The sequence below is a fragment of the Aythya fuligula genome, chromosome 3 (genome assembly GCF_009819795.1).
Source record: "Aythya fuligula isolate bAytFul2 chromosome 3, bAytFul2.pri, whole genome shotgun sequence".
Taxonomy (NCBI): Eukaryota; Metazoa; Chordata; class Aves; order Anseriformes; family Anatidae; genus Aythya; species Aythya fuligula.
In genome coordinates this window covers 174,750-198,776 of record NC_045561.1, presented here as the reverse complement: position 1 = coordinate 198,776, position 24,027 = coordinate 174,750, and the positions used below count along the sequence as shown (strand labels likewise).

Genomic DNA, 24,027 nt, shown 5'->3' with positions numbered 1-24,027 from the left:
AGTCCAGAGCAGCTCACCTTCAAAACATCCAGCTTTTCATGGTTGGTCCTTGATGTTAGCACTCAAGAATGTATGGGAAAATGCTTTTGGGAAAATCATACAAAATGATTTTGTATGGGAAATCACTTTGCAAAGGCCTCTGTAGTTCTTTGGTAGTAGTTGCTCTTGCCTGTTTTTCTAGGAAGGGGAAGGTTTGATCCCTGCCCCTTTTCTGGCTTAGCTCCATCTAGTTTGGAAACTGGTTGTTAAGTTAAATCAACTAGGCATTTATACTCCCAAATATGTGCATAGAGATTAGAATTTGTTCAAGAACACTTGCTATGATAGACATTCATGTTCTGTCTTAGTTCAGATGTACTTGCAACCAAATCCCTGACTTTCATTTGTTTTCTAAAACAATTTGTACTTATATTTGTCCACTTACTCTCTGTTATTGGTATTACAATGTGTCAATGTGTTTACATGACAAAACTAACATAGTAAAGTCAACTGCAAATGCAGTCTACAAATACCAGAGAATATGTTTTTGACTCCGTGCAGTGGGCAGTATTTTCTGGTCTATTATATTAGCTTAATCATCATATGTATTGCAATAAATTATCCTCAAGGGAACTTATGATGGCTTTAAGTTTAACCATCCCCACAGAAAACACTGATGGTTTCTTTTACTGGTGTTCTTTTCAAAAGGTACCATCTAGGTGTGGATTGATTACTGTAGGGTGACCATTTATGTACATCCGTTGAGAACTCTGCAGAAGAATTCAGTCTACGGGAATCTACTTCTGTTGCTATGAGTTTCTTTTAGAATAGTTTTAATCTATCTAAAATCATCCTCCATAAAGCCATGTTTTATCAGGTTCCACAAGCTTTTATAACAGTGTAGCAATGCAGTGGTCTCCTGTTTAAAAAGCATTCCTGATTAGGGCAGTTCTTTTCACTTGTCCCTGAAGCATACACACAATTCTTTATTATGTGAGTATGGTCAGTGGGCAGAGTTAAGTTTTCCTACAAGCTTAAAGTATCCATGATGGGATCTTCAATCAAGGTAAGATTGGAGATGGGGGATTCCTGCAATGTTTGGGAGCAGCCTTGTCTCTGCAAATATACTTTAATAATGAAAGACCTTCAGAGAAACCCTGGGTAGCTGAGAAAGGCAGAGGGGAGAGGAAGGCTTCCTCTGGCCTGTCAGGTTGGCTGTGATGTTTCAAACCATCGGTTCTGCTAGGGAAATATTTCCACCACTTTCAGCTCTCTTCCCCTTGCTTGTAAAATGGCAGCCGCTGACTTGCACGCATGTGAGTAAGCCAGCTTTGTGTAGTAACAACTCAGCAATTTATGACCATATGGCAGGGGGTGGCTTTTTTTAGCTACTCATATTAAACTGTGGAAGGTGCCAAAAAGTCATGTGGTCTTTAAGAGCTTTGTCACATTTGCTGAACAGTAACTTGTACAGATGGAGCAGGGGGAATGCAGAAAACATAAAGGAAGCAATTAACCAAGTAAATCTTTGGAAACAGCATATGTCAAAAATTCCGGAGTAGAGGGTCCTTTTCCTTCCAGAAATCACTGTTTTAAATAAGAACAGTCCCTGGGCACATCTAGTGGAAGGCCGTAGGAGGTAAGTATCTTGATGATGACCTATGCGAAAGGGATGTGAGGAGAGGTTAAATCTCACAAGGCTGAAATGGTATTCAGGGAAGAAGGTCAGGGGTTGGACTGAGCCTGAGCTCCAGCTCTGCCCATTACAGGCCAAAGTAGATGAGATAAACTGTGTATATCACAACTTGTATATATGCCTTTGATGACTTTCTCCCCCATGCTTAACTTTTAAATGTATACTGGCACTTTCCCACTCTTCGCAGACAGTGTAATGTTTCTAGTTGAATTCCATTGATCTGTCAGTGTTGTAATCAGTAACTCTGATGTGTTTTTCTGCAGCGCTTGCATCTTAGCGAAGATGTGGCTGGGGCAACTTTCATGGCAGCTGGCAGCTCCGCTCCTGAGTTGTTTACATCTGTCATAGGTAACTAACCTGCTGCTTCTTGAAACCTCCTCTTTTCCCTCAGTGTTTTTCAGAGTTGAAATGGGATTACTAAGCACCTATAATGTTTGTCATAATGCCTGACCCCTTTCCTCATGGACACTCACAGGATTAATTGTGGGAAATCCTCAGTAGATGAAGAGTTTTAAAAAATGTACCGTTATTTCACAACAGAGCTATGCTGGAAGTAGTTCAATTTGACCAGTCAAACCAAGGTCAGAAATGCAGGCAGCTCACCTTAACTATCTATTAGCCTTCCCTTGCTGTAGCACTGCCAAACTGCAGAGCACTGATCTCTGCATGTGCAGCTTTCCTATTCACCTTCCTATGCTGTTTGCTGCACCACCTCTACAGCTTAGTGCCTTCAGTATCCTGGGTTGGTCCCCAGGCAAACTCTCAGTGTCCTGAGATGGACATTCTCTGCCATCACCTCTGCTGTAGTTAGTTGTCTAACACTGCTTCCTTCAGGGAAAGCCACAGCAGGAGGAAAAGAGAATTTGAGACCCTTATTCACAGCAACAGGTTGGTGAGAACATTGCACTACCATTGCAGCTCTCTGCTTATGGGAAGTGTGATCAAGAGATTCAGCAGTACTTGGGTGTGTGTAGCTTGAGGAGACTCGCGTGTTCTTTCAACAGCCTTGAGCTATGAGGAGACTTCAGTCAAGAGAGCTGCTATGATTCTGTATGTATACTAACAGGTGTAAAGGTGAAAGTGTTCTTGCAGTATTATACACCCTCATCTCCAGTGGTAGGTAATCTTTAGAACAATAGATGGGAGGTTAAGGTGGCCTCTCCGTCACTGAGGAGAAGTGATTGAACTCTTCTGAGCTTAGATACTTTCTCTAGAAGATCCTTCTATTTCAGTCACATCTACCAGAGGCAGAGCACAAATTAATTCACACCAAGCTGCATACTCTGCAGAGAGAGATGATCAAAGCCTCAGAACCTAGGAAGCTAAAATGGAAGCCTATGCAGTTGGGCTTGCACACCAGCAAGGCGAAAATAAAATCAGACTCCTTCAGGCAGCTCAGAGAAGCCCTAAAAATCTTGCTGTGGTGTAATCCACCAGATACTGAATGTCATTTGGGGCATGCCTACTTTTGGGTAACACATTTCTCAGAGAAGGGAAAAGTGGAGAAAAAAAAATCTAAACTGCACTGGCCAGAAAAATACTGCTGGAAACTTAAAAGCAAGTGGTGAATTTAAACAGACTGACAACTAGCAGGAGATGGAGTGTTATTTTTAGGCTGACTTTCTAAGGAAAAAATTTTATGCAGTACCACAATGCATGTGTCTGTCAGTTCATCTCCCTTCTCCCTCACCATTAACCTCCTTGGCCAATTTTAACCAAATCTGACAGAAGAGCTCTGAAAGGAGCTTGTAACATAGCCCCATAACCTATTCTGAGCAACATCATTTTCAGCTTGCAAATAACAAGAGGCCAGACATTTCTGATTCTATTCCAGTTCATGCTCCTACTTCCCTTATTGTTGTAATCAGTAGGGGTGGGGATATGGGGAAGAGCAGAGCACTGGTAAGGAGGTGCCTTACAGGAGATAGTTTCTTCCAGATTTGTGTCCTATAAGATGCTCTCATGGAGCTTACTGTCTTTTGTAATGTATATTGCCATAACATTGGTTTGCAAGACCAGGAGGTTGGTGACTTAGAAATGTCTAAGGCATTTGGTTTTCATTAGACAATACATCTGAATTCCCACAGCAAGTTCTACCACCTTTATTCACCCTAGTACCTTTCTGTGCAAGTTGTCCTATTAAATATGAGTAAAAATAACAGAACTGGTGCATGCCTTTATATTCATTAATGGGGCAATTTTAGAGGAAAAACTCTGTACTTTCCAATTTACACAGCTTGCCTTGAACTTGTTTTTCAGGTGTTTTTATCACAAAAGGAGATGTAGGCGTTGGAACCATTGTAGGCTCTGCTGTATTTAACATTCTCTGTATTATTGGTGTGTGTGGACTTTTTGCAGGACAGGTAAGAGACATTTAATGATTCCTAACAGTTATTGCATGCCTTGGCTCTACTGTGAAATCAGTTGCCAGGTTCACAACCTTGCCACAAAGTTCTCTGGTTTTGTTCTTTTAATAGAGTCCTATACTGTTCCTCTTGCATTTTTTGAAATGAAAGGCAGAATAGCAAATGTCAGCTTGGATGTTTTAAGCTGCCCAAGACATATGAGTGGTCAAAGGAATAATGGATGGTTATTTAACAGATCCTCTTGCTAGCTATTGAAAGATGTGTTGTGATGTTTGTATCTGGTTCTTTTAGACCAAAGGAGCCAGAAAATGTGTGTGCCCCTGGCTGGTAAAAATGCAGTTCAATGAACTGTGAAAGATGCCTCCAAAGGAATCATGACACTTCTGGAGCATCATATTTGATGCTGCCTTTTGTGTGAGAGATGTTGTTGGCAACTGACTTGACTTAGGAAATTATACAAGAAAGATTCAGTCTTTGCTTGTAGTTTAACTCTTATTTATGTCCTCAGATTCACAGGATGGTTTACATGGGAAGAGACCCATGGAGGTCTCTGATCTAGAGCCCCTGACCACCCCACCAGCCCCAACTCAAATCAGGGCTAATTTCAGAGTTGGATCTGGTTGTTCAGGGCTTTGTCCAGTCAAATTTTGAATAATACCAAGGATGCAAGAAATCTTACCTTACTAGCAGTAAGGCTGTTCACCCCTAGTATAATTTCTAACTGTTTTCCGGTGTGTCAAACTAAATATGACAACGAGTTATTCATCTGAAATTAAAGTAATTAAGTTGTGAGATCTGAGCTGCTGTCTGATTTGCAGGCATGACTGACTCTGTATAATTAAACATCTAAATCTGCATTCACCTTAGCACTTGCCAACATGCCCAGTATTTTTATTATCTTGTAAAATGTTCTTTGAAATCTTACTGTACAGACTTCTTTTGCAAAGAGGTTAGGCAGGATAACAGAATCAATAAAGAGCAAAAGGATAACTAGCTCTGGAAGAAAAGCCTAAAAGGAGGGGCCTCTATGACTTGGTCAAGAAAACAAGCAGAGAGCTCAGGCTTTCCCAGGAAATTTCATAATCCATTTTTATTTGCCTTAACCATGAAGTTTTTCAGGATGAAGATAAACATTTTCATTATGGGGAGGCTTGGGGAAGAATCCACAGAGGTACTTTTAAGCCATTTGGGCTCCCTGATTTGTATGGGAACATACAGCTGAAAGCTACACACACTTGCTCAATGCATTAGTCATTCTGCTGTAACTCTTACTGTGAAAGCCTAATTTATTCAGGCTAGTTTTTAATTACCGAAGCTTTCCCAGTGCTTGAAGCTGTGTTCCCCAGAGGTATTCTCCTGTAATCAGTAGGACTGTCTCCTCAGGTTGCTTTTTTCAATCAAATGAAGAAGATTAACTGTTTAGCACGATGACAGAGGAGCTAATTCTTCCAGTTTTTGTTCTTGACAATATTAACTGCAAGCCCGAAACATGATAAAAAAAAAAAAAAAAAAAAAAAAAAAACTAGCTACAAATAACAGCTTTTAGTGGAAAAGGCTTGATGGAGTTTGGGAGTTGACAGAGGATGTCAGTCATCTTTGTTGGCGGATGGGAGGTGTTTGTTTCTGGAGGGCACAACACAGACAAAATGTTCTCGTAAATGCCTTCAGTCTTCCAGGCATGATATCTTTCAGAAGTTCAGAAAAGGATTGGCTGTCCTAATCATCCCACGCACGGTCTGTGAGTCCTTTTTCAGAGAACTGAGATTTGGACTGGTTTATCCTGATTTTGTTTTTCCCTGGTTCCACTAGTGATGGTTGTGTGATTTCATCAGGTCATTTTGCTTGTTTGGTGCAGTTTAACCTGGAATGGATTTGTGAGAATTGGAATAATTTAAATCACTGTTTGGAATCATGATTTAAGTGAGCAAATAGGAAACCTCAGTTTAAATAATTCTGATACTGACAAAAACTGTCTGTTTTATTTTGTGATCTTCAGTTTTTCCACTCTCAATGCTTCATCAAAAAGTCATTTGCTTTTATTGGTGTGATTCAGTGCATGTTTTGTTATTACTGAGAGGATTTTTTTATCAGTAATTTCTCTATACATGCTCTAACATAATTAATGGACCTGGATGACGGATTTGAGTTGCCTTGTAATGGCCAGGTGAGTCTGGAGCAGGTTGTTGGTCTCAGCTGCTTGCTGTGCTCCAGCTCAGGCAGGGTAGGGTTTTCTCTTCAGAGCTCAGATCTGAGAAGTCAGCAGACAGAGTCCTCTGTTTTTCACGTGGGACCAGTGCGTCAGTGGGCAGGGATTTACCAGCCAGAATTTGCTGTCTCCTGAGCCTGCCCGAAGGCTCACAAAGACACAGTTTTCTGGGACTCCCATCATCCTAGAAAGCTGTGTTAAAGCACTTCTGCTTGAGGCTGGAATGCTTTCAGTTTTGTCAGGTGAAGTGGGATAAGTGGAGAATTAATCCCATGCAGTTCCAATCCAATGGTGCTTAGGTGTCCTTCACGTTCCTTAAAACCTGTCATTGAATGCTCTGCAGTTGGGTGGTGATTGCTCAGAATTTCCAGGGTAGACCAGAAAGGTTGATGCGCCCCCCTGTGTCTGTTCTTCTTCCACTAAACACCGTGGCAGTGCTGCTTTGTCCTCACTCACGGTGTGTGGCATGGAGCTCGGAGAAATATCTCTGTGCCGGATCCAGATTATAGGGTGATTGATGGGTGGCAGAGTGCTTGGAAGCGCGAAATGCTCATGGTCTGGAAGACCCAGAGCTAAAGCTTGTAGGGGACATTTCTGTAAACACTCTTTTTTGCAGAACTATTCAGTAGAATAGGAAAGCCTATTTTTTTGACCAGTAAAAAAATGAATTCAAAAATATCTCTATCCAGGATATGTTTTATTTTTACATTAGGCTGTAGTCTGCATGTGCTATGTTGTACATGTTATTCTTTGGCTTAAGAAAATACTGGGTTTGGCTACATGCATCTTGTTGTAAAAAAAAAAAAAAAAAAAAAGAAAAAGAAATATGCAGCCCCAAAAAGTTGGTATGCATTTACTTGAACACCAACTCTGATTATTTTTCTAAGCCTTTAATGGCTAGTAAGTGCACGATTCTCAGTAAATCAGAATAGACATCCCACTGCTGGAACTGGAAAGTATGGTGCCCACACCTCTGTATGACACTATGCACCTAAAAACTGCATTAAAAGAGCATTATTAAGGTTGAAAGTCAAACACTGAAAGGTTATGAAATAGCAGCATTAAGGTTTCTTGCACAACCTTAATTTCCCCCCCACACACACCATGTATGCATTATTATATGGTCTTTAATTACATGATCGCATGCTGGTTTCTCCACAGGCTCTCTGCCTCCTTCAGTGCACAGAATGGACTTTGCTCACTTTAATGAGCAGCTATTCATTATTTTGTTTTCTCTTCATTATTCAGTGTGTGCCCTTCTGCCTTATTTACCAGGCTCTATTCAAACCCCGTTCCAGAGGCAGAATTATTAATTTCCTCTTGAACTTCTGCTGATCTCATTGCTATTGTATCTGAGCAGTTGATAAACAATTAATTAATTTTCCCCAAACCTCTGTGAGATGAAGAGGTGTTTTGAAGATGGGGAAACAAAGCACAGAGAGATTAAAGACAAAATAAAAATTTGTCATTTTAGGTGCCAATTAGAGTTGGCATGGGTCTGTTTTTCTTGCTGAACCTATAGCATCCTGTGGCATTTCCTTTGCTCAAAGAGCAGCTCCCTCTGGCTCTGGATGCTGCTGCCATTGCTCCTGCTGCTCCAGCTCAGTGTTGCTCAAGGGTTTCCTTGCTGGGCTGAGTGTGGTGGCAGTGGCTGCTCATAGCTCAGCTCTCCCAGTGAGCTTTCAGCTGCTTTAGCAGTGTGAAACCCTTTTCTTCTCCAAGGTCCCAACATATGCTCTACTTTCTACAAGGCATGCACTAAACACCTCAGTCATCATGAACCAAGGTTTCATCTCTAGGACCATTCTTGTCTGAATTAGCAAGTGACTTACATACCTCATCATGTCACATGTAGTATTTGGTTTCACTAGTATAATCATGTTTCTGCTAAGCAACCAGCTACTCCAGGTTTCTTTCTGTGTGATCTGTCTCTCTGTTCCCCCTCTATCATTTCTTGAGGCTCAAGAGAAGAACTTTCTCCAGCTTCCCCCCCAGATCATTGATCCACCCTATACCTGTTTCTCAAGTGCCTGTCTTTCCCCAAGTCCCACAGAGGTCTATGTCTCTTCTCCTCTCCCCAGTCCTCTTCCCTGTGGCTGTTTGGTCTGATTCCTCCCAGCTAACCTCATCCATCCTGGGGAGGCACCTTGGTAAGCACAGGAGCCTGCCTGAGAGCCAAGGCAATCACATTTTCTGTTGGTTTGATGTCCTCCACCAGCTGGATACATGGTGTACCTCGCAGGCAGTTCATGCTGGAGCCTGCGACACATCTTGCACAGCCCTTCCTCTGCCTGCAAGTGGCTTGTGGCCAGAGGACCACATGGCCCTTGCTTTGTAATTGCAGCAGAAAAAGAGTTTCCCCAAGAGGCTCCTAAAGCCTAGCGAAGAGCTTTCCTTACAGGATGAATCTCCTGTCCTTAAAGGGCCTGTAGCAAGGCTCCCTCATCCAGCACAGCAAGTCTAAAAGGGATAGACACCCTCTGCCCTGTGCCCACATGCTGTCCTTGCTCCAGGTCCCCAGCAGGTCTCAGGCTACGTCTCAGTCCAACACACATGTATGTTGCTTTTGATCTCTGCCTTCCAGGTAGGAGGCTTCCTGCTCCATGCTCAGAGCCTGCTCAGATAGGTGGTAGTGGCTGTGGAAATTGTGGCCACTTGGACTACAGGCACCTGCTCACGCTTCGCTCGTCCAACACCGAGCCCTGTATCTTGTGCACTTCCCAAGTGGGAAGCAGCTGCTAGGAGCCAATGCAGTGCAAAAGGAAAAAAGGAGGAGCAGGGAGAAGTGTTTCATGCTTAGCAGCTAGTCTAAAATAGCTTGGGAGCAGGCTGCCAGAGGCACTCAGGCAAGGCAGTAATTAGAAAATCTTCCACTTAATTTCTTTATTTATGTTTTTAATTTTGGATTTTTAAGGAATTTGTCAGCTTGGTAGCTAGAGCCCCAGTCCTGCAAGTAATTGCAGCCAAATTCATTTCTGCACAGTGATCTGCTTGCAGGATGGGTGTCTGAAAGCCACACAACTTGTTTATACCGTCTGTTACGCCTTGTTTTAGGGTTTTCAAAATAACTGTGGTAGTGTTGTAAGTCTCCTGAAGACCTGCTCTTATGCTAAAAAACAATTGATGTAGATGAAAATCAGCTTTAATGTACTGTTGTGCTCCTTTTTTCTTTGTGGCCCAGACAGAATGGACAGAGTCGAGATGGAAATTGGATTGGTTTGAATAATGTCAACAGACTGGGGAGATTAATCATGTAGCTGTCTTGCGCTAGCCCAGAGCTGAAATTTTGTGTTGCAAGCTCTAGGGAAGGATTAATAAATGCAAGCAAAATTGCTTTAAGCAACCATAAAGATATCTCTGTTAGTGTTAAGTACTATAAACCCTCTTGTCTCCCTTGCTTGTCTTTAAGCAATACAGAAAATGTACATGTAAAAAAGTTTAAAATGTAGTACAATAGTACAAGTCAGAGACACCTCTACCCATCCCACCCTAAGAATTGGTTGGCTTCTTACTGATTTTGAAACTGAGGTTCTTCTAAATTGTAAGTATTAGTGCCATGGTTTGCTACTGAAAAGTAGGAAAGTGTGCTTCAGTAGCCTGAAAGTAGGTTGATTTTCTCTTCCAATTAGTGTTGATGACACTTTGCAGGTCACTAGTGAGGATTCTGAACTGCACGGATTTTTCTGTCTGTTCTCACTGATAAGAGCAATGAAATCTCCCAAGGTCTTTATCCTTGGCACACAAGGACTAGTTTTCAAAAAGTGACAGTTGATTCAAGCTGCCTCCATTTTTGGATGGCCAAACCAAAGCTACATGCAAAGGCTGGATTTTCTAAACTAGCATGCACACTCTGAAAATCAGACTTTTACAGTATCTTAAACTGGGCCTCTGGAAGCTGAGAAACTAAATCTCTGATTTGTTTTGAAATCCCCAACCAAATCGTACTTAGAGAGAAAGATAAAGTTTACCCATGTGGATGACTGAGTGCAGCCTACCTGACTGTGACTGTGAGCCTTAGAAGCTTTTCTTTCTTTCTTTTTGGATCCTGTGGTAATATTCTGATTCTGTCTTACTTGCACATACACACATACACAGAGGAAGGTTTGACTAATTTCATCTAGTCAGTAGGTGCAATTTTTAAGCTATAGATGGTTTTAGTGTATGGAAATACTTTAAGATAAAATACTTTAAATACTTTAATACCGTTCTTGCTTCCCCAAATGCTAATGTGCTGCAGAACGGATGTCTCTATAGCTGTTTCTTTTGTTGTCAGTATACCTGGGATGCTATCTGTCAATTGTACAGCTAAGTCACATATCCTAAACACCATCTGTTTGACTGTTGTGTCTGTTTTATTTGCTTTCTATTGGCAAAGAGAAGGTACAAGAAAGTGAGAGAATGCTGCAAGAGTTGCAATGCTATAAAATGCAGCCCTTCAAATAGAAGCTTGTCAGTGCTTCATGGTAGTGAGTGCTGCATAGCAGGGCAGAGATTCAGGCATGGAGGCTTCCGCCTGTGTTGTGACAGTTCACATTAGGATTTTTCCATGACTGCAAGTCAACAGTATAGCCCTGGATAGATATGGGGAGGTTGACCTTATCCCAGGGTCCCATCCAAGCCTCAGTCTCTTTGTCGTCTTTTCTCTCACTCTCATATTTGTGCTTCACAAATTCTTCCATCTCCTTCCACTGCCTTCTCATCATCCTTGGTGGCAAGGATGTGGGATTCTCGGAAGCAGGCAATGCTTGCTTAATTCAGTTCACATTCACGTTCAAGTCAGCCCAAGCAGAGTTTGTTCAGTTTTAAAAATTCCTCCATCTACATTCTTCCTGCTTTTTGCAGCTCTGCTGCTCTATCCAGTCCTTCTCTGTCCTCATCCAACACTGTACTGCAGCCTCTTGCACAGAAGAGGATGAAGGATTAGGAGAGGTTGGTGAAAAGTGCATAAATGAAAGTGATACAGCCATATGAGCTGCAAGCATTAAGCAATCATTTTTAATGTGCATAACTTGAATTTGTTAATTACCATCTAAATAGCTGTGTTTGGCAATTGAGTTCCAGTTTCCCTGTTTCACCCTTCCCTAGGTTGGGACTGGCTGTTCCGGTTGCAGTGTACCTTGATGCTGGATTGTGCCAAAGACTTACTGTGTTGGAAACATTCTTGTATTTTTAGGGACTCTTCTGGTTAATTCTTCAGTCAAGGGGTCTATTTGGTGGTCAAATGTCATTCCTCATGTATACTGCTATACTGGCGTTTAAAAAAAAAAAAAGGACTACTTTGGCAATCTGCTCTGCTTTCTTCTGCTTCAGTGGTATTTTACCTGAGAAAGTACAATTTGGAAGTTTCTTCCGCTGTCCAAGTCATGGTAAGCCATTGTGTAAACTAAAAATGCCTCTCAAAATCATGAGCTGATATGCAGTCAGCTTTATTTCAGGGTGTGTAAATATACCTAAGAAATCAATGTTGCAAATAGTGAAGAGCTGAGTAGAGAAAACTATGAACAGAGGTTTAATAAGCAGGTAGAACCCATTTTATTGAAGAGGCTGGGACTTTCGTAATCTATTTTTAAGCTATTTGTGTCATACAGTTCACTTGCATGCATGTTAATCTTTTAAGCTTTAATTTCTCAGACAACAAGTAATTCAGACTGGGGTCATTACTGACCTTTGGTTTTAAGATTGTATTCATGAGCTTTTTTCTCTTCTGGATTGCAGAGGAGTTTTAGGCAGGGGGAACTGGAATGTTTTTTGTTACTCTTCTTTGTTCAGTGACCAACAACAGAAAACATGTTAGCTAGTGAAGCAGTAGTTTAAGGAGAACATAGTGCCAACTGTTGGGTCTGTATGCTGCTCTTGTAGCCCTGTACACTGTGAAATTTTGTGCTGCCAGTGGTTTTTAGTGGCTGTAGGCCTGCTCTTTCACTGTTATGTCTGTTGCAGACTTGAAAGCAAAGAAGGGACCCAATAACAAATCAAACAAGATCCACATTCCTAACAGGAACATAACAGGAACACACAGCTGTGGGAATGACCATGTGTGCATGAAACCCCAAGCATCAGAAGAGCAGAGGGAAGAAGTTGGTAGAGTCACTCCCTGTCCTGCAGAAAGTCAGGCCATCAATAAGCAGACTGCAGGCAGAACAAAAAGGAGTTGCTGGGGTTTCAGAAGAGAGAGGCATCAGTTTCTATAGAGGTGCTGCCGAAAGGTCCTCACAGTTCAGAGGCTGCAGCCTTTCTGAACACCCTGGTAAAGCCCCTGCACACTCCAGAACAAAGAGGGTGTGTCCAGCAGTTGGGCTAGCAGCAGACATAAGCTGCTTCACAGCTCCTGGGCATGCTGCTGAACGGGCTCCTCTGCCTCTTGCATCCTTACTTTTATGTTACCCGTACTGCTCCCTGAAGGGGAAATCGGGGAGAATGTTCAACCGCTGTAAATGCAGCAAAGTGCTCCCTTTCCCTGGGGTTTTCCTGCTGGGATGTTTGGCACTGGCAGCTAGCAGACTAACTCTGAGTGATAAAACGGATTGGATTCCTTTCCAGCTCCCCATTTAACACAAACGGTGTTGCCTTGGGAATCAGGGACTTGTGGATTTAAAGCAAATTTGTAGCCATTGTCCAAGCTGATACTTCATTTGCTCCCCAGAAAACACTGAAAAAAGTCCTTTGTCCTGTGGGTCATGCCTTCTCTTTCACGATGCTGCATGCACATCAATCTGTGCATGGTGAATGAGCTCTGTCAGAGGTATCTGTCACACCATGGTGTGACATTTGGTCTCCTTTTGGAGAGGTTTGATAACTCTAAAAGCCTTTTGTTGATCCAAACGTCACTTTATTTCCCAGAACTATGCCAGCAGCATGCGTGAACTCAGTATTGCTGCAGTGGGTGCCAGTTCAGCAAAGTGGCTTAAAGCAGGGTGGCTTGCATCATTTCTCTGGAGAGAGGCAAGTAAGCCTAGACTTTGTGGTGTCAGGGGCCTGGCTCCTGCATCTAAACTGAACCAGAAACCGCATGGTGAGGCCAGTGAGATTGGATCTGATGATGGTTTTTGTTTTCTCTGAAGGTCCTTGTGTTGCAGCTACGCCTAGCAGCCGCAGTCATGGATTAAGACTCCTCTGTAGCGTGCATTTTACAAATACAGAGCCAGAACATAGCTCTTGAGCCTGAAAACTGGTGACCAGAGTGTGCAGTGGGAGCTGATAGCAAGGGCTCAGGTGGGCAGACAGGAAATCTCTCTCATCACAGAATTACACTCAGTAATAGGACAGAAGTAGAGGATGCAATCAGAAGAGTTGAAAATAGATTCCCTTCAGCACCAAAACAAATCAGTTCCTAATGGCCACTAAACACCATTGCCTCTTGAGGTCAAGTTTTCTCTGTCAAAATTCACACAGAAATCAATACTGCAGACTTACCATTGATGCAGTTGCTTTACACTCATTTCTACTGCAAAAGCAGGGGAAATCACAAAGTCTCTTTGCATGTCTAAAAAGGGCTTGCCAGTGTGAAGAGCCTGGGCAGCGTCACCCTGAGTGCACCTTCCTGTACGACGTCGAGATCTGTCTTTGAGCCCTGCTGCTAATCCTCCACAGGATCTGTCCGCGGTCAGAGGCGTCTGTGAATGCAAGTCCTTGGGATCTGGCTACTTTGGCTCTGCAGGAATCTGGCTGAAAAGACATGCTAGTTTGAACATCTCATGGATGATTTTGAGTACCAGTGGAGCAGGGAAATATTTTTGGCTTTGTCCTGAGGTTTGGATAGTGTCCACTATTTCCATTCTGATAATGTCACAGAGACGGATTGCTGCCACAGTAATGAAAATACCAAGAGCTGCTTAAAAAAAGCAAATATTCTTGGGGAAATAATGACAATAGATTTAGTCGATCTGCAATGTATGAACTGGGATCTGGAGAGATGGTTGAACTCTGCAGAGAATAGCTAACCAGCAGTAAAATTAGGGGCCTGGTAAATGGAAGAATCTTTTGTCCCAGTGAGCCCAGTAGATCAGAGCAGCTCAGCAATTACTGTCTTAGAGATATGTATTTTTAAGGCCTGGATTTTTTGGGGCCTGGCAATTGCTTGTATTTTGTTTTGCTTAAGTTCTGTGGGGAGGGATACGGTTGTTTACTATCAGTCAAAGCCCTGTGCAAGACCAAATGCTGCATCACAGGACGTGCGTGTCCTTGCCAGGAGGCAGAGATTATGATCAAGGGACTCAGCTGGATGCTTAGCATGTCCTGGGTGTTGGGATGGCTGTGATCACTGCATGTCAGCAGCAGGGAGACATCGTGGTGGGGTATAGAAAGAAACATCTCTGCCTGCTGCCCAGGATTTAGTCCAGGACGTGCTCATCACGTGCCACGTGTCCCCACACAGGGACTGTCAGCTGCCTCCTGGTGTTCCCAGAAGGCTGCACAGGCGGCAGTGGCTGGCTGTGCGCGAAGCTGTCTAAAGTTTCAACCTCAGCTGTTGCAGGACAGCAGAGTGGTTTGATGCTACAAAGGGACATGGGTGGGGTCAGGGACTTCTGCTGCGCTGTCATGAGATGGGCCCTCGTGCATTTGCCTAGTGGTTTGGCAGTCAGTTTCACCTTCCTTCACCTGCAAAATGGGGCTGTCCAGCACTGCAAACTATGCCTTTCTTTACTGTGGTTTCTCATTCCTCTGTAGCTCTCTGACCCCAGCTCATTGCAAAATACCCAGAGTTGTTCGGACCCTGCTCTCACTGATGTGTCTGTTCCTGAAGCAAGGATTGTTGGGGCTGTGCCAGGGGGAACAATGGCAAGGCCGGGGGATAAGGCAATGGCCCAGCTGAAGTGCATCTACACCAATGCACGCAGCATGGGTAACAAACAGGAGGAGCTGGAAGCCATCGTGCGGCAGGCAGGCTATGACTTGGTTGCCATCACGGAGACGTGGTGGGACCAGTCTCATGACTGGAGTGCTGCAATGCCTGGCTATAAGCTCTTCAGAAGGGACAGGCAGCACAGAAGGGGTGGTGGTGTGGCTCTCTATATTAGAGAGTCTTTCGATGTTGTAGAACTCGAGGCTGGGAATGACAAGGTCGAGTCCCCTTGGGTTAGGATTGTCAGGGACAACAAGGCTAGTGTCTTGGTCGGGGTCTGCTATAGACCGCCGAACCAGGATGAGGAGACAGATGAGGAGTTCTACAGGCAACTGACAGAAGTTGCGAAATCTTCAGCGCTTGTACTCGTGGGGGACTTCAACTTCCCAGACATATCCTGGAAACACAACACAGCCCAGAGAAAGCAGTCTAGGAGGTTTCTGGAGAGCGTGGAAGATAGCTTCCTGACGCAGCTGGTTAGTGAACCTACCAGGGGTGGTGCCCCGCTAGACCTTCTCTTCACAAACAGAGAAGGACTGGTGGAGGATGTGATTGTCGGGAGCTGTCTTGGGCAGAGTGACCACGAAATGGTGGAGTTCACTATTCTTGGCAAGGCCAGGAAGGGGACCAGTAAAACCACTGTATTGGACTTTCGGAGGGCTGACTTTGAGCTGCTCAGGACACTAGTTGGTGGAGTCCCTTGGGAGGCGGTTCTGAAGGGCAGAGGGGTCCAGGAAGGCTGGGTGCTCTTCAAGAAGGAAATCTTAATGGCGCAGGAACGGTCTGTCCCCACGTGCCCAAAGACGAGCTGGCGGGGAAGAAGACCAGCCTGGCTCAACAGAGAATTGTGGCTTGATCTTAGGAGAAAAAAGAGGGTTTATAAGCTTTGGAAAAGTGGGCAGGCCACTAGGGAGGACTTTAAGGATGTAGCGAGGCTGTGCAGGGACAAAATTAGGAAGGCCAAAGCTCATCTGGAGCTCAATCTAGCTACTGCCGTTAAAGATAACAAAAAACGTTTCTATAAATACATCAACACAAAAAGGAGGACTAAGGAGAATCTCCATCCTTTACTGGATGCGGGGCGAAACTTAGTTACAAGAGATGAGGAAAAGGCAGAGGTGCTTAATGCCTTCTTTGCCTCAGTCTTTAGCGGCAATACCGGTTGTTCTCTGGATACTCAGTACCCTGAGCCGGTGGAAGGGGATGGGGAGCAGGATGTGGCCCTCACTATCCATGAAGAACTGGTTGGTGACCTGCTACGGCACTTGGATGTGCACAAGTCGATGGGGCCGGATGGGATTCACCCAAGGGTACTGAGAGAACTGGCAGAGGAGCTGGCCAAGCCACTATCCATCATTTATCAGCAGTCCTGGCTATCGGGGGAGGTCCCAGTTGACTGGCGGCTAGCAAATGTGATGCCCATCTACAAGAAGGGCTGGAGGGCAGACCTGGGAAACTACAGGCCTGTCAGTTTGACCTCAGTACCAGGGAAGCTCATGGAGCAGATCCTCTTGAGAGTCATCACGCAGCACTTGCAGGGCAAGCAGGCCATCAGGCCCAGTCAGCATGGGTTTATGAAAGGCAGATCCTGCTAGATGAACCTGATCTCCTTCTATGACAAAGTGACGCGCAGGGTGGATGAGGGAGAGGCTGTGGATGTGGTCTACCTTGACTTCAGCAAGGCTTTTGACACTGTTTTCCACAGCATTTTCCTCAAGAAACTGGCTGCTTTTGGCTTGGACTGGCGCATGCTTCATTGGGTTAGAAACTGGCTGGATAGCCGGGCCCAAAGAGTTGTGGTAAATGGAGTCAAGTCCAGTTGGAGGCCAGTCACTAGTGGCATTCCCCAGGGCTCGGTGCTGGGACCGGTCCTCTTTAATATCTTCATCAATGATCTGGATGAGGGCATCGAGTGCACCCTCAGTAAGTTTGCAGATGACACCAAGCTATGCGCATGTGTCGATCTGCTTGAGGGTAGGAAGGCTCTGCAGGAGGATCTGGATAGGCTGCACCGATGGGCTGAGGTCAACTGCATGAAGTTTAACAAGGCCAAGTGCCGGGTCCTGCACCTGGGGCGCAATAACCCCAAGCAGAGTTACAGGCTGGGAGAGGAGTGGTTGGAGAGCTGCCAGGCAGAGAAGGACCTGGGAGTGATGGTTGATAGTCGGCTGAATATGAGCCAGCAGTGTGCTCAGGTGGCCAAGAAGGCCAACAGCATCCTGGCGTGTATCAGAAACAGTGTGGCCAGCAGGGCTAGGGAGGTGACCAGAGCCCTGTACTCGGCTCTGGTGAGGCCGCACCTCAAGTACTGTGTTCAGTTCTGGGCCCCTCGCTACAAGAAGGACATCAAGGTGCTTGAGTGGGTCCAGAGAAGGGCAATGAAGCTGGTGAGGGGCCTGGAGAACAAGTCCTATGAGGAGCGGCTGAGGGAGCTGGGCTTGTTCAGCCTGGAGAAGAGGAGGCTCAGAGGCGACCCTATTGCTCTTTACAGATACCTTCAAGGAGGCTGTAGCGAGGTGGGGATTGGTCTATTCTCCCACGTGCCTGGTGACAGGACGAGGGGGAATGGGCTTAAGTTGAGCCAGGGGAGTTTTAGGCTGGATATTAGGAAGAATTTCTTTACTGAAAGGGTTGTTAGACATTGGAACAGGCTGCCCAGGGAAGTGGTGGAGGTCTTTAAAAGACGTTTAGATGTAGAGCTTAGGGATATGGTTTAGCGGAGGACTGTTAGTGTTAGGTCAGAGGTTGGACTCGATGATCTTGAGGTCTCTTCCAACCTAGAAATTCTGTGATTCTATGATTCCCCCCAGGGACCTTAAAGTGGGAATAAGTGGCACTGACTCACAGGTTTGGGTCTGTTTGGGTCTGGCAGATAGTTGCTTGGGGGCGGCCAGGGGAAGCTTACACCCTGTGATCTCTGCAGTGTTTGTTTTGCAGCTAATGATTATAAGCTTCTGATTGACTTATTGCTAATTGCAGGTGGGATGTAATAACTCCCAAAATGTGGTAGGTTTTGTGAAAATTACCTCGCAGGTCTTGATGGTCAGGCAGTTCCTCTCTTGTATGCTCTTCTGAAAGACGGCAGTAATTATCTTACGAAGTTCTTTCCTGCCTTGTATCTTCACTACAATTGCCGTAGGACTGATACATTTAAGAGCAAGTGAGAGAGAAAGCATGTGTAGAATATTAAACACACGGTTGCTATTTCCCATCTTATTTTTGGCCATGACCTTTCAAATAGCACACAGTCTGCCACCTTTGAATCACAGACATAACTGTTAGTGCTCCCTTTGCTAATTTTCCTGGTGGCTGAACGCTGCCAGGTGCTTTCGGGCTGTCTTTGGGCAGGGGGTACCTGCCGCCACCCTTGGCTGCATCCTGGAGCAGGACTGCCTCCAGAGCTGAATGGAGCCAGCAGAGATGTCGCTGTCCCATCTGGCAGGATTTGTCCTCTCCGGTAACAGGTGAGGTTGTGAGACCAGTTCATGGGACATTTTACTAGGCAGATGAGAGAGATGCTGTTGAGATGAAATTCCCTCAGAGAAGGTTCAAAATGTGCTAGAAAAGTATCCCCAAAATGCCATTTGCAAAGGCCTTGTGGAGGGAGTGCTCGTGGCCAGAAGTCACAAGGCAGACTGTAGATGAAGACTGCTGCTGGGAAGATGCAACTGAGGTGATAGGTAAAACATCCTCCAGGGAGAACCAGGAGCCACTGAGGCGGGAGGACACATGGGCGGCCCCCTCTGCACCTGCACTGCTTCCTCTCTCTGGACTGTAGACTGGGTACGTAATTCTATTGCTTATGTAATTCATCCGAGCTTAAGCTGTAGGGCTGGGAGCAGAATAAGGAATCACTCCTACATTGCTTCATCCCAAGTGAATACCTCCCCCTCCAGACTGACACTGCTCTTCAGTATAACAGATGGGGGGGAGATATCTCCCAGGAAGTGCACAGAGGTTCTCCAGTGGCTTCTCGTTTAAAGTCATAGATGAATGTATAGCCTATTTAAATATAAAGATGAATATAAATAAGGCAGTGCCACTATCTCATTTTAATATGTGATGCTTCATTGATATCATGACCAGTGAGGGTGAACAGGTGGGTGGCAGGATCCTTGTAATTACTTGAGCTGAGAAAGAAGTTCCTGAAATAATAAATTGCGAAGTTAAAAGGCAGAGCCTATGCTTTGTCAAGGGAAGTTTAGACCTGGAAGATCAAGCTTCCCCCAGGGCTGTCGCAGAGGGCAAGGCCTGTGACAGATTCACCAAAGACAGTCCAGTGATATTCAGCTTCTCAGAAGTCAGAATTTCCCAGGCTGCTGTCAGGATAGCCAGAAATAAATGTTTTTTTGGTGTTTTTGTTGTTGTTTTTCCCCACAGAATGACAGGTGCCAGGGCAGCATGACATCTGAGAGGTCTTTTTAACTTCTCCAGTTAGAGCTGCCGTCTTATGAGGGGTGTTTCAGCATAGTGCTTCAGTCACAGGACAGGAAGGGGTGCCCCAAGGTCTGGACTGTCCTGAGCAGTCTGCTGTGGTCACCAGCAGAGCTGTCCCTGGAAGCATGAGCAGGCCCAGAGGTCACCAGCCCACTCTGGTCTTGGACCGATTTCCAAATGCTCAGAGACCTTACTGCCATCACCCAACACATCCAGGAGCAGCTCATCAGCTGCACATACACCCACACAGGGGCACATGAGCCACAACGAGTGAGACCAGGCACGAGCTCCAGCATATGGTGCTCCGCTTGTGCTGGAGGAGGCTCATTGGTGTATCTGGTGAGGGAGGCTGGGCACTATCTGCATGGGGTGTACGTGCCTGGGAGGATGGAAGAGCTCTGTTACAGGAGAGCTGTCTCTAAGAGAGTCATCATCTCCATGGCAGATGGTGGCCTTGTCTAGTTGGTGCCAATCTCCGTGATGATGTATGGGCTTTGAGGAACTGCCCCAGAGGTCTGTTCATGTCTGGAAAAGCTCAAAGATTTTAAATGTTTCCTGCTGTTTGTAGGAACTGTAAGAATCTCTTTACTTCTGTCTCATTCACGTACATATCTCCGTAACCACTATGCCTTTTGAGATTTGAATGAACCTAATGAGGGTTAATCTGTATTTAACCGAATAAAATGCAGCAAAACCTACTACTGTGGCATAATGACCACATGGACACTAGGGTAAGTTTAGGGATCAATAACTTCAACAACTTCATTGAGGACAGGCTCCCTTCTTGTACCATTAGCTCTACAAGCGGTACTTTCCCACTAGCTATTTATTGGTTAACAACTATGCCCTGCAACAGCAAACATTTAGCAACTTCCATATCTTAACGGTCAGAGAATAAACAGTTTGAGACAGCAAGGCATCTAGTGGATCACTCATATTTTGTTCCTTCTAACTTGTTTACATTCCTCATGGCTTCATCATCATGAGTCCAATGTTATCACCAACCATGGAGCTTGTCAACCCCCATTGTGATACTCCCAAATACTACATTTTACCTGAGCATGGTGAAATAGATTTTCTTGTTATATCTACCCAGAACTGACACAAGTGACATGATGGCTAATAACTATAATTTTGTAAATGTAGTACAGTCCAGTCATTATCATAAATATCTGGCATACAAGGATCTGTCTGAAGACAGATTAGGCAGGTTTTGCTGTGTCTAGTCAAGTCATTTCCCTCTCTCACAACCACCTGGTGGAGAAATTTTTGGTTGTTTCATGGAGGATATTTTAATTTTCTGCTTGTCATGGATGAGCAGCTGAGATTTCAGGATGATGTGCTGGGTTTGCATAAGGCCATTCGGACCTAATAATGATGTTTATTACTAGTTCATCTGCCGTTTATATTCATGTAGAGCAAGTAAAATTAAACCTCAACTTATATCACTATTGTTACCAATGCAATTAATGACACTGAAGCCCATTAATAGATAAGGATTTCACAGTGGACTGCAGGTAATTCTCTTCATGAAACGACCCACTGGAATGATATTTATACATCTACACAGCCTGTACATATGATGTCTGTACATATTTGCAGTCTATACTGTGCTCATCTCCTTGGAGCATCATGCAGCAGGTGACATTGAAAACATGCCCAGGTACCTCCCCTTGCTACAGGTCAACTTGCAGTGTCTGTGCCCAGGTTGAGCTTTCTCTAGAGCATTCTGCAATGCTGATTTGCAGCCTTGAGTTCTCTGTCTTTTCACTCCCTTATCTGTCCTGCAGGAAATGGCAAGGTAGCAGCGCCCATGTTTGGCATCACATGCTTCCTCTCAGGCATGTCATAGATAATAGGGAGGGCAGGCACATAGGCTTTGAAAGAGCCAGCTGGATGGCCTCTGTTGACAGGTCTTTCCTGGATGGGAAACGCAGTGAGGGGAGCCTCTGTTCTGTTAAGGGGAGGGAAGTAATTTGGAAGAGCAGAGGAGAAGGGTCAGTTTCACAGAGGGAGACTGGGGAAGCCCTGAGCTGGGGTACATTGCCACTGAGGCTCTGGGCACCCTGCACTAACTTAAGTGCCAAGCACAGCAGCTGTCAGTGTTCTGTCTTCAGTGATTTTTCTCCCTGGTTAGTTATCTCTGCATGTGCACTAAATGGAGGAAATTGTGTGTGCTGCATGAGGCTGCTGGTTCAGGAATTAAGAACCGCAGAAGTCAAACTGGAACCAATCAAATCGTGATTTTTCTGCTCTCCAGCCCTTCAGAAAGGGAAATAAACATTTGAGTAGTAAATGTCGTACATGAGAGTGTGCAAGGTGGTAAATGTCGTACATGAGAGTGTGCAAGGTGAGAGTTTATCAATGAGAAACCCAGTTGCTAATACAGGATGTGTTTTACCCTTCAGAGCAGTATTGCAGCATGCACGTGAGTGCAAGCCATAGGTCCTTCTCTGTGCCTGGATCATGGGCAATTGCTCTCATTGAAGCCTGAACAGAAGAGCTCTTCCTTTCTGCTGTGGAGATGCCACATTTAGTCCCCAGTGTCATAGTTAAGTGAAGGCTACTGGGCTCTTGTCTGGGGTTTGAATTTCAGGTACTTCCTTTGAATGCAGGAAATGTGCAACGTGACAGTCAGTGCTTTTCTACAGCTGGCTGTTGGTGCTCAGCTCCCAGAAGACCAACTGTCCTCTGGCTTACAGTATTTCTGATTTAAAACTCTAAATCTCATCACATTTTTACCCAAGCTTATTGCTTCCCTGATTTCCTTTCTGCCTTAGTCATGATCTGCTAAACTGTGAGTTAGGAGGGTTCCAATGCATTAAGATTTACATGCAGTCCTTGGCTGCAGCAAGAATATATAGCACGATTTGTGCGTTCAAGGTCTTGACAGTTATAATGAAACTACGAGATCCCTGTCAGCAGGCTCAAAGTGCTGCCATTTCTCTCAGTGCTAACTAATTAGCTCCTTTTACCCTGGGTGTGTGGTTACCCTATGCACACAGCTTCCTTATATCAGATTGTTCTTCCCTGTGATCAAATGGTTCAAAGGTTTCAGTTAAATGGCTCACCCTAAGGAGACCTGAGATTTAATTGCACATATTAACTGCATCAGGGAGAGCTTCTAGGATGTCTGAAACGTGAGCAGTTTGTACAAGTGCCTTCACTCAGATCTGAATGATAGCTGTATTTAAGGGCCTGGGTGTTAATGCGTTCACTCAGGTGTTTGAGGAAAAATCACTGGGAGAAAAACACAGACTACCTTCAAGACTATTGTAGAATGTCAAAGAACAGGAGAGATTCTAGCTTAACTCATGGTAACTGCAACATCTTGCTTTTAGTGGTATGCTCTGCTGTATGGTGACACCCCTTATACCCAAAGGAGTGTTTAATTAGATAAATAGCTACAGTTACCAGCAAACCTGCTCATTTGGGATTTATTGTCCCATATTCATTTGTTTCAGAACTGTTAAAACTTCTTTTATGCACATCTTAAGTTTATAGCTATCAAAGCTCCACCAGCATCTGTGCTCAGAAAGGCACATAGGACCTTAAATAGCATTGTAAAGCTGACTGGAATAATATCAAATCATTTCATAAACTCTCTTACAAAAATTGCTCAATCAAAAGGAAGGAGTCCAACTATGCATAATGTTTAATTAAGGGTCTCTGAACAGAATTATGCACCTAACTCCAGGTTTCTACATTTGGAAATTTCCATGATAAATCATTGCCATTTATCTATTCTTACATGAATAGATATTCATTGTCAGCTGGTATAAATGTAATCTGACTCAAGGACTTTAAAGGCCTGGTTTTTGTTGTCTTTTTTTTTTTTTTTTTTTTGATTGGTTGGTTGGTTGGTTTGGTTTGTGATTTTTCTAAGAGTTTCTTACTGTCATTTGTAAGAGTTTCTTACTGCCATTTGCCGAGGCGATCGGCTCCGGGGCAGACGCGTTCTGCAGCGGAGCGGGGGATCGGGCCAGGCAGGGCTAATTTTTCCGGCATCGAGCCTACTCGAGGGAGCCGCCAGGACCCGGCAGCCCTCGTGAGGGAGGCTGACGAGGCGAAGGCGGAGCCAGCAGCGCCCCCTCCCCAGGCGTTCAAAAGCTGCCCCTAGGGAGCGCGAGCGACCAGGGCGGGCAAACAGGGCGTGGCGCGTCAGAAGGGAGTGGCGCGGCAGTTAGCGCGGCAGTTCGCGCAGGAAGGGCAGAGCGCTCCCCCTACACACAAACAACACCTCCTTAACAACAGCCGTAGCTAGGTGATAATGGTCTCCACCAGGCACGGTGCGCTCTCCAGGAAGTCGGTTCACACCCAGACCGACTACCCGTTAAAAAATGCCGCAGTTCAGGTCACCGGATGCAGGGAGTGTCTGAACCTGTTGCTGCCATTGGCGGGAGGCAGAGAAACTGCGTGCGTGAGGTGCGAGCAGGTGGATGACCTGGTCCGCATGGTGGCGGAGCTCAAGGAGGAGGTGGAGAGGTTGAGGGCCATCAGG

The 24,027-nt window shown here is 44.9% G+C and overlaps 1 protein-coding gene across 3 annotated transcripts in view; it reads left to right on the top strand.

The window, feature by feature from the left end:
- Positions 1 to 24,027, top strand: part of RIN2 (Ras and Rab interactor 2) — a 182,233-nt gene that overhangs the window by 17,495 nt on the left and 140,711 nt on the right. For all 3 annotated transcript variants that reach the window (XM_032183768.1, XM_032183770.1, XM_032183769.1), the window contains exons 3-4: positions 1,939 to 2,023; positions 3,935 to 4,038. In XM_032183768.1, coding sequence (XP_032039659.1) covers positions 1,939 to 2,023; positions 3,935 to 4,038 — 189 coding nt within the window. The remainder of the gene's footprint in view (positions 1 to 1,938; positions 2,024 to 3,934; positions 4,039 to 24,027) is intronic.